This window comes from Archocentrus centrarchus, chromosome 8 (assembly GCF_007364275.1).
Source record: "Archocentrus centrarchus isolate MPI-CPG fArcCen1 chromosome 8, fArcCen1, whole genome shotgun sequence".
Classification (NCBI taxonomy): Eukaryota; Metazoa; Chordata; class Actinopteri; order Cichliformes; family Cichlidae; genus Archocentrus; species Archocentrus centrarchus.
This window is the reverse complement of record NC_044353.1, coordinates 11371291-11382041: the sequence shown is the minus strand read 5'-3', so window position 1 is coordinate 11382041 and position 10751 is coordinate 11371291. Positions and strand designations below refer to the sequence as shown.

The 10751-nt window shown below is 40.8% G+C and overlaps 1 protein-coding gene across 3 annotated transcripts; it reads left to right on the top strand.

Annotated features, from left to right (window-relative positions):
* Nucleotides 1-2453: 2453 nt before the first annotated feature.
* il2rb (interleukin 2 receptor, beta) lies at nucleotides 2454-10480 on the top strand. Of its 3 annotated transcripts, none has more exons than XM_030736077.1 (10): nucleotides 2454-2567; nucleotides 3164-3261; nucleotides 3389-3524; nucleotides 3696-3762; nucleotides 3900-3993; nucleotides 4137-4282; nucleotides 6045-6213; nucleotides 6370-6457; nucleotides 6557-6635; nucleotides 7939-10480. In XM_030736077.1, the coding sequence occupies exons 1-10, from the start codon at nucleotides 2563-2565 to the stop codon at nucleotides 8683-8685; spliced, it is 1629 nt and encodes a 542-aa protein (XP_030591937.1). In that variant the 5' UTR covers nucleotides 2454-2562; the 3' UTR covers nucleotides 8686-10480. The 3 variants fall into 3 exon arrangements, with proteins under 3 accessions (XP_030591937.1, XP_030591935.1, XP_030591938.1); XM_030736075.1 differs by having other exon boundaries at nucleotides 6370-6472; XM_030736078.1 differs by having other exon boundaries at nucleotides 2478-2567; nucleotides 3137-3261; nucleotides 6370-6472.
* The last annotated feature ends 271 nt before the right edge of the window (nucleotides 10481-10751 follow it).

Here is a 10751-nt window from a genome sequence, read left to right as displayed (position 1 = left end):
AGACTTCAAGCTCCCACTCAAGGTGCTCAGGAACTTTTACACCTGCACCATCGAGAGCATCATGCGTGGGAGCATCACCACCTGGATGGGAAACTGCACCAAGCAGGACTTCATGGCCCTAAAAAGGGTGGTTCGTTCAGCTGAACGGACCATCAGAACCACCCTCCCCAACCTGCAGGACATTTACACCAAGCAGTGCAGGCTGAGGGCCATGAAGATCCTAAAACAGCCCAGCCACCCTGGACACTCTCTCTTCTCCCTGCTCCCATCAGGCCGGCGTTACCGCTGCCTGAGGGCTAAGACTGAAAGGTTGAAGAAGAGTTTTTACCCACAAGCCATCCGTCTGCTCAACTCTGAGCCCTAACTGGACCATTATTGCACAGTGTAAATATTTAATTTAAAAAGTGTGTATAGTGCATAGTATATAGAGTATAGTGTATAGTGTGAATTACTTTTTTTTATTTTTATTCTTCTTATTTATATGTGTGTGTATATATGGTTGCAGGTACAAAATACATTTCACTGTGCATTGTACTGTGTATAACTGTGCATGTGACAAATAAACACTATCTTATCTATCTTATCTTATCTAATGTGAGTACACTGCATTGCATTTTCTAGCTAGTAATCCCAAGATGGTGATCCTTGAGGTGAAGACTAAACACTATTACTTGTAGTGGTGTTTAATTGTAGACTACTTGTATTATTCTGCATGTAGCCATATTTGGCTAATAAGTAGCCTTGAGCCTTTGGCTTACAGGAACTGTATATATATTTTTAGTGGTAGTATTTTAATGTCTAGTGCCAGTTAGTTGAACTAATCTTGAAACAATCTTGTTCTAAGTGTTAACCAAGAAGTTTTCAAGAGTGGCACCATGCTTTGTTTTATAGAACTGCAGGATTTTCATAATGACTGAACCCTCCCCTGTTATTTTTCTCACCTTCTCGCCCCTGAACATTTCCCCACCATCGTTGTGGTATGATGATTTTGTTGCCTTCCGAGCACAAACATCACTATGGTCTTCTCGACGGCTTCCTGCCACAGGCACAGCGGACTTTGACCTTTCGGTGAGTATCGTATGCTCATCTTCCTCCCCCAGCCAGCTCCTCTGCACATTTAAAACCTCCCCTGCGCTTGTGCCTCTGGTTCTGGCTTATGCCGACACCTAAGTAACTGCAGGAACCCGTGGCAGCTGCATCACACCATCACCCTCTGGCCTACTGCAGACCTGAGCCCACTCAGGCAGCCAAAGGTAGCTGCTGATAGCTGAGTTCAAACACACTGTGTTGCAACAGTTGTAATGTTCTATGCATGAAAGGGTTTTTTGTGGTTTGAAGGCCTATATGTATAGTATAAAGGCATGTTACACAATGGTCTTCAGTGACCTTTAAGACTGAGATGAACTGAAGCATTCTGCAGACTTAAATTGATCTAACTGATTTGGCTTGCATAATCACTGTGCTCACGACCCACAAAAGTATGAGTTTTTTCCTTCGCAGGATTCTCTGTTTCTGTCTCATTTCTTATCAAGTTTAGCTTGTTTGGTGCACATATACAAAGATTATTTTTGATATTTCATATTACGCTGGCACAGTGAGCAAAGAAACTTCTTCTTTCTCACAGCCAGTTATAGTTGCGACAACCTTTGGAGCTGCATTTTGTCAAAAGTGTAATACAAAAGTGGTGCTCCTTCAGCTTGTTTTGCTGAAATCACTTCTCTTCCTCATGTTACTCTTGCACAAAATAAAACAATAAAGCCTAAAGCTTTCCCTCTTTCCCCACATCATCATTAATAACTGTGACATAGCCCTCACTGTAAGGGTTAGCATTTGACACAGCAGAGACAGAAACAGGTCTGGTGACCGCTGATTGAAGCTCAGGCTGCTGCTTTAATTTCTTCTTGACTCTTTGCCTCTGTGGAAGCATATGAGTGTGTGTGTCTGCAGCGGTTGCGGCTGTAGCAGCAGCGGTTTTGATGCACAGCTTCTCGTGTTTGCATTTTAAATAACCCCCACAATTCTAAATTGGGTAGCTTTAGCCTCTATAATCCTTTGAGTCTCTTTTTAAACTGAGCTTCATTGACGCAAACCACTTCATAGAGCAGCTCTCGAGTTTCTCTTTATACAGCCCACTTTACAATTGTGATTGAAAGAGGATGTGGTTGGATTTCATGTTTTCGGTACAATTATTATTACTTTAAACAAGGCAATGGGGCCCAGGTAGCAGTTGCAGCTGAACAGAAAGAGATGGTGTACAACACCCCCACCCCCAATCTCACTCTCCACCCAGGCCCGTCCTCTCTCACTATCTCTCACCGCTTCATGAAACTTCCTGTAAGCCCCTGACACAGGCTGTGGTTTCAAGTGGAAAATGTCACTGGGCACTTAAAAGAAGAGGGAGGGGTGAGGAGGAGGAGGCAGAGGGATGACTGTGAGTGACAGAACGGCAGAGAGAGAGGCAGCGATGTGCAAATAGAAAGAAAGCGAACGAAAACTTCTCATCAGTCCAAAAGAGGAAACAACAATGTGTTTCCTCCTGTTGACCACCTGTCACCAAGACTCATGAGGTAATGTATTACTTTTTTAAAAATAATTACTAACCCTGTTTAGAAAAATGCGATCTTAATAATAATAATAAAAAAGAAGAACCTCATAATGTAATGGAATGTTTGCATTTGTGATTAAGTTTCTCGCAGCTTTCAGATGATACATGTTTCTTTACTTGTTACTTCTTTACTAGTTTTAGTGAGCGCTTCCTGCCTTGTGAGTCCTGCTCAAAAGAAAAAAACATAGAGCAAATTCATCTCCTTTAGGTCACATAATGTTTTTGGTTTTTCTATACTGAGTTAGGTTCTTTTTTTTCATCATTTGTTTCATTAGCATAAACCACACAGACGTGACATGAAGTCAGCTACTGTAAACTAAATTAGATGGTCCTTGAATTTAGTATGTGGTATGGCCCACAGGAGGTCCTCACTGTAAAACACAGCTGATGTTTTCTGTGTAGTCTATCAGCACAGGCCAGATAGTGTCTTTTCAAGGATGTGATGATTATGTGACCTCCAGATAAAGCTGCTCTGCTGAATGCACTGATGTATTTACAACTCTTTGTTCCTCCTGTCCTTCTAATGTACAGTACATGACGGCTCTTCTCTGCCCACAGTCGTACCCCATTCACTGCGATGGAGGTGCTGTTGTCCTCTCACCTCCTGATGGTTCTTATCTCAGTACATGCTGCCTACTCTCACAGAATTTCACATGGTATGAGTGTACTGCTGCAATCTGAGTGCACGCAGAGTTCACCAGTCTATCTGAATCTGAATTCCTGCGATACTGATAAAGCAACACCATCCTAATTGCTTTATCTGTTGTATCTTTGCCGCTCAAGGAATTTCCTGCACAAATGATTTTTTCAACAATGTCAGCTGTGTGCTGAACAGCTCTGCTGCTGGTCCTGGTGCAGACTGCTGGATTTCTGGTGTGATGATTGTCTGGAATGAAGAGCTAAAGCTTGAACCTTATACGTAAGACATTGCTGATATCCTACTCAGTGCTGTTTGCTAAAACATGATGGAGGCTGTTTTTTCTTCTTGTGTGAAGTTGGTGAGGGTGGAAAAGAGATGAAGATGAAATATTGTGAGACTGTCACCTATGTGACTAAGTCATAATTTTTTTTTTGTCCTGTTCTCTCCTAGACAAAAATGCAAGCTGAAACAGCATGAAAACACTCTCCCAGGCTGCAGCATAGTCTTTGAAAACAGAGTAAGTATCGGGCACATGTAATTCATAAAGACATCTAAACATGGCAAATGGGATTACTGTTTGCCATATAGACTGTGGATTACACACACTATTTCTATCCTCATTGTTTAATGGTTTTATTTAATGTGTTCTTCCAGATTTTCAGTCCTTTCCAAAAGCCATTGAACTTCAGCGTGAACTGTAACGGCACAGTGGTTGAGACCCTCAATAACTATCACGCAAGAGATCACAGTGAGTGGCTCGGACTTCTGTTGGGCAAATTTAAATTGCTCTTCATTCACAGTACAGCTGGAATAAGTAAAAAGACAGAATTAATATCTAGATGAATGACAAAAATGTAATCATCTGCCTTTTGTGTGTGTCTATGCATACAGTTAAAATGAATCCTCCGAGTGCTCCCAATGTCAGCAGCAATGCCACCGATTTCTACATATCATGGAGTAAAGGCCAAAACGTCCCTGTCTACTTGGAATCCTTAAGCTTCCAAGTTCAGATCAAACAGAGTAACCAAAAGTGGGAGGTGAGCACACATGAACATGCACTCACTGAGATTTAATATATAATTACTTATAAATGTAGCAGATGTGGTGCAAAAGTCCCTCATGTCTTGATATTTTGCTTTAAATTAGCCAGACCTTTTAAAAAGTGGTCTTGAGTAACAGTTCTCCAGCTTCCTGAAGGTCTTTCAAAGTTCTTCTGTGGACATTGGCTGCTTTTTCACTTTTTTTTCAGTTCAGTCCTTGAACCTGACCATTTTCAGAGGAATGTCTGTCTGTTTGTTAAGCCACATGACAGCAATTATTCATGCATAAAAAACACTTAATTCAAGGGATGAACCAGACAGACACAAACAGACAACTCAGCAAACAACCAATTTTAAATTGTATCTTTAGGCACTTTGTTATCAGAAGCCTGTTGCAAAACCACATCATTTGTTCCCAGTTTTGGTTGAATCTACAAAATGCCAATGATAACACTGTTTGTTAAACAAAAAATAATATTAGCTATTAGCTGACAAAAAAAAATGAGGAAACTACACAAGTGCAGGATGTGGCAGGCCTAATAATTACCTGCAGATAAACAGTATCTAAAGTCATGACTTAAAGAAATAGGAACAAATCCAGCAAAGTCCTGCTCCAGGACCTGAGAGATGCACCTGGACCTTCAGCTGATCCATCTACTGTTCACTGAAGCCTCATCAGAAATGGTCTCAGCGGAAGGGCGGCTGTCAAGAAGCCATTCTTAAGGAAGGGAAACAGGGAGAAAAGGTTGAGGAGGTATGCTACATTACACAAGAAGTGAACTGAAAATCAGGGGCAACAGGTCTGATGGAGTGATGAATCTGAATTTGAAATTTTTGGTTCAAATACTCATCAGTATGTACAGTAGGACAGTGAGTGTCTGCAGCCATCTGTAAAACACAGTGGAGGCTCTGTCATAGTTTGGAGCTGCATTGGTGTTGGAGATCTTGTCAAAACTGATGGAATTATGAAGGCAGGAAAGTACCATCAGATTTTGATCCATCATGCAATACCATCTGAAAGAGTTTGATTGGCAGCAGCTTCATTTTTCAGAATGACAATGATCTCAAACACACTGCCATTGCAGTAAAAGCATAGAAAAAACACACAATGGAACACTATCAGTCATGGATTGGCCTCCCCAGAGCCTGGACCTCAACATTATTGAAGCAGTGTGGGATCATCTTAACAGAGAACAGAACAAAAAGAAGAAACATCAAAAAAGAGCTTTGAATGTCCTTCAAGAAGCCTGGAGAACTATTCCTGAAGACTACTTAAAGAAATGACAAGAAAGCTGCTTCAGAGAGTTCAGACTGTGCTGAAGAATAAAGGTGGTCACACCAAATATTGACTTTCAAGCTCATCAGAATTCTTCAAATTCTGTTTGTACATTTAAATAATTCACTGCCCATATTTAGCATTTTCCTAGCAAACTATAAAGAAATATCTTCACTCACTTTTTGATAACAAACTATATTCTGAAAAAGTAAAGAAAAAACACAAGCTGAAAACAGAGTCTACATTATGACTGTGATTTCATTCCTTATTTTTAAACTGATGAATATTCATCATTGCACACTTGTATTTATTTAGTTCACAGCAAAGAACATGATGCTTGGTTTCACACATAGGTCATTCAAAGGCTTCATAACTGATTCTGCGCTCTCTAAAAAAAAAATCTTTGAGTCATAAGTCTTGTTAGATTCATGGTTGTGGAGACGCACCCTCATTTTGAAACTGTGTCGAATTTTCATTTTCCAGGAGGCCAAGATTTTATCCGCAGAAGAACCAAAGCTAAAAATACCTGTGTCGCACATAAAGGAGCAAAGGCACGTCAGGGTGAGAGTCAGACCCACTATATATTCTAGCAGCCACTGGAGCCACTGGAGTCCAGCATCTCACTGGGGAGTGGATCCATCAGATAAGCCAGGTAGTAACAATAAAACACAGCATTTTCCATACTGCTCCTGTACCAGCTGGAAAAAAATATGCATTCAGTCTGGTTCAGGGTCCAAAAAAAAAAAAAAAAAAAATCCCATAAAGGACCAGTGAATACACACATTTGACAGCATCTGCTCTGTTTCAGAGATACCGAGTCTGCCGACACTGATAAAGATGGGACTGATGGTCACCGTGTGCTTCATTATTGCTGTGATGCTGGCTGTTTACAAAAGGTGCAAGACCAGGGGGTGAGCAGACTGTAGCTTTGGCTGTCATCTGAGCGTGCATGTGTGCAGTATACCTGATATAATGACTCTACCGTGCTGTTTCAGGCTCCTCGAAGAAAAGCCGGTACCAAACCCTTCAAACTACTTCCACACTCTGCACTCTGTCCACGAAGGAAATCTAAAGGTAAAAATAAATGTTGTCACCAAACAATCCATTTAACAAAATATCCAGCCGCGGGCAACAGAGACCGCTTCAGTGCACGTTGTATATTTTTTATATTTTGACTGTAACTTTTAAGTGTGAGGCTCTGTTCACCTGCTAAATATCTTTATGTTCTCTGATTATGGGAGCTTAATTAAATTGAGTACTCATTCAGCAATGACCAATAACAGCATCTGGATGTTGCAGCCAAAAAAAGTCTTTTGCCATTTATCTGTTTACATGAATTTTATATGTTGCAAAAGCACTTTGGAACATATGAGCCTGTACTGTACACAAACAGCAGGAGCTACAGAGTTAGTTTCTGACCTTCTTTTCACTCTCAGTAAGGTGTTATTTGAGGAAAAGGATGCAAAGCAGTTTACCTAAAATACAAAAAAGTCATTAGCTGCTCATCAAAGGCTGCGATTCATGGCCAGAACACAGGGAGGAAGACTTGAACTGTGCTCCTGTCGATCGGTTGTGGTGACGGGTTTGGAGACCCGCCGCACCTGAAATATTTTATAAAGTTCTCATAGGGAAGCAAATTTTCTGCGGTCTTCAACCAACTATTCAGAAAAGTAACTACCTTGATAAGTGCCTATAGCAGTCAAATAAATGTGGGTCTGAGCATCCAAAAGCAGAATAATTTATAAAATAGTCATTAACGCAATCTTTCTTTTGCATGTATGGATAATTCTGATCAAAAGAAAAAATTCCTGAGACTCTGAATTTATGTTGTTTTGTCAGTTTTTAATATTTAGCTGAGCTGAAAGGGTTTTTTTTTAATTTTTTTAAATTTTTTTTATTGTGAATCCTGAAACATTTCAACAGTTTTTCCCATCTAAATGCATTCATGTAAGGTCACAGAACGTTCTGACTGTGAATGTACGTGCCCAGAATTTTGGATTCCAGTTTGAAGGTGGTCTGAAGGCTTTTGGTTAAATGGGCAGCCTAATTTCTGTATCACCCACAACATTTTGTGAAATTTAAACTGTTTGGATTTTTACACCAGACAGGGAAGGGACATGGAAAAGATGTTAACGGCTGCATCAACGGGAATGAAACTCAAGATTTCCCAGTCCCTCCTGCTTCAATTTTGACTATCCTTTCTAAAGCAAAATAAAACTAGTTTATCCACTTAAGCGCACTGTAGAAGCCTGTGCTTGTTATGCAAACCTCTAATTTGACTTTAGGGTCATGCAAAGTGTGATGTACATTCTGCTGCTGTTGTGTCGTTCTTTGAGTGCATAGTATAATCTGAGCATCTGTTTCCCCCGCCCCCCAGAAATGGCTGAATCCACTCTCAATTTCTGAGTCATTCTTCATGGTACAACCCTGCGACCAAATCTCCCCTGTGGAGGTGTGTAAGGACTGGGATATAGTCCCCTCCACCTCTCCCTCCTGCAGCTCCACAAGCGTCCTGCTTCACTCGCAGAGCTACCCATCTGCTGGCTCTGATCCCAGTGGAATTATCAAGAATTCCTCCTCTTCATCATTCTTCTCTAACCGGAGCTATTTCACCTCTAGCAACTCTGGTGGCTCCGCTCGAATGAATCCCACTCCGGACTACTTCACCTATCATGATGATTTCCACAACCTTCACCCCTCTCTGTGCCCTTCACTCTGTTCTTTTAAAACCTACGAGGGTTTGAAGAGGGAACCACAGAGCCCAGACTCTGGATTTGGAATCGAACATGAAGCTGAGAATGAGGAAGAAAGGGGCATTGAAGGGGAAGAGGAATTCCTTTTGGATGATCACAAAGCTCCTTTTCTCAGCCTTCCTGTACATCCTCCTTCCCATAAGTGCCCCTGCTCCTCTCCTCCAGCCCCTCCCAGTCCACCTGTTGAACCACAGGTGTCCTCTGAGAGCCAACAGGAGGATACACCCGTGACAGCTGCTAGTGATAGCTCTTCAGCCTGGCTTGTGCCTGGTGCTGTGTGCAGATCTTCTTCCATGCCCGTGGAGCCCTGCAAAACCGGCTACCTGACACTCAAAGAGCTGCAGGCAACATTCAGCAATAAATCCATCTGAAAGGTTGCAGTTAGAGTTTCTGTGCGCTTCATTAAAACTTAATCTGTGAACATCACAAAGTGTTGACAATGTTAAAAAAAATACATGTGGTAGTTACTTTTCAGCCATTGGGGTGCAACAGAAAATGCAATATTGATATATTACCAGAGACATTGAGCAAGGAGGAGACATGGCAGCCCAGTGGCTAGACTTGCTTGCAGAAGCAAAGCATTACTTTATAAAGCTTTATGCCAAGTGTGTTGGCAATCACCCAGTGTAATCTTGATGAAAGCAAGTGTAATACTCACTCTATTGCTTCATTCCACCAAACATGTAGCTGTCCAGCTGCTGGATGCCCCATACGGTAGTGGTGAATGCATTTTATTGGAAAGCTCCCTTTCAGCCAGTTGATCTGAGCTTTGTTGAATCAATAAATATTAATGGGGAAAAAAATTAGGACTGAAAAAAAAAGAAGCTAACAGACACTAAAAGCTGCATAGAGCTGAGGTGAACTGCAGTGATATTTTTTGTGCTAGTAAACCATAACAAGAGACCAATTTCATAGAAGGTTTGACTGGAGGGGCTTTCTTGTTAGCTTTTACTGTTTATGTTCAGTTCAGTTCAAATCAGTTATAGTTTTACACGACAGTCACCTCAAAGCATTTTTTTTTTTTTTTTTTGGAAGGTAAAGACCCTAAAAGACCCCTACCCTACATTCTGATCGGTTAATGTACCCTTCAAAAAAAGAGCAACAGAAGGAGTCAGTGATGGTTTCAATCAGCTCTGGCCTTTTGTTTAGAAACTGAGCTGGAACTTAGTTTGAAAAATAAACATATAAAACAGTGTTTCCAGCAGAACGTAAACACTGAATCCTGAATGCAGTACGACGCTGCAGAGTCAGACAGTACTGGGAGGTGGAGTCAACCAGCAAGTAGGCTCCTGCAGGGCATTATTTAATCTCATATATAGGATATTTGTATAGCATAACATCCCTTCACAGCTGCTTCAACCTATGTTTTACTTTCAAAAAATGCAATGTAGCAAAGCATCAAACTAAAAAGTTTGATGCTTTGCTACATGGCTACTTGGTAATAAAATAAAAGAAAATAAACACATTAATGCCATTTTAAAGTTTGCTTTTTATTACTTTAAAATCATTATTACAATGCCAAATAGTGTGAGAGTGCTTTAAAGCTACTTCTTTTTATGTGTGTGTTTTTGTTTGTTTTGTTTTCATTTATTTTTTGCAGACAGAAAAGAGGGAGCGGGATATTTTTGGTTGCTGCAGGCAGATTTTGAACTTTTGAAGCAGAGAAATGTTTTTTTTTAATTAAGTTTTGTTTTTGTGCTTTGAAACCAAATTATAATGATGCCTCATGACTGTATAAAAGTATCTGGAAACTAACCAAGTCTGCACCGAGATTTTAGCATTACATTGATTTTAGTTAACACTGATCTGTTGTTAAGGAAAAGGCAGCTGGTTTGCCTTTGTGCTGTTCTTAGTATAAATTCCTCTTGTGCCACATACAGTCTTTGTTCTTCTGTCTGAATGATGATCACCTATAATTAGCCTGACATCTCACAACAAAGATGAACCTATTACTGTAAACTTTACTGACAGTGAGTCACTGTATTTGTATTTGTGCTTACAGTACAACCACAGCAGATCCCATAAATCCGTAGGGCTGCTCATTCGAGATTTATGTACTATAAGTCATTGAGGTCAGTGTTAAATGTTACCTCTACACATGCAGTATATTTCCATTACACTCAGTGGCATCTGTACAGACAACAAACAAAATAAAAGCTCTAGTAGAAATGGGTCACCCTTTGACTTCCTGTGTCTCTGTGGAATGAGGGCTGAGTGGTGGGCATGTACCGACTTGAGAAAGAGTGTGGGAGAGAGCCTGTGTGTTTGTGTGTTTCTATATATATGTGTGTGTGTGTGTGTGTGTGTGTGTAGTTTTGAGTGTTTACATGTCCTGTCAGGTGGTCCCGGTGGCGTATGTGTGAGTGAGCGTGTGTATTAGAATGTGGTTTGACATTTAACTTTGACACAACAGGCAGCATCCGCTCACCTCGCACAG

Excerpts from the sequence above, each read along its gene's own strand:
- il2rb (XM_030736075.1), top strand. Across the intron at positions 3,763-3,899 it reads GCATAGTCTTTGAAAACAGA|ATTTTCAGTCCTTTCCAAAA; the intron begins GTAAGTATCGGG and ends GTGTTCTTCCAG. Across the intron at positions 4,283-6,044 it reads AGAGTAACCAAAAGTGGGAG|GAGGCCAAGATTTTATCCGC; the intron begins GTGAGCACACAT and ends TTCATTTTCCAG.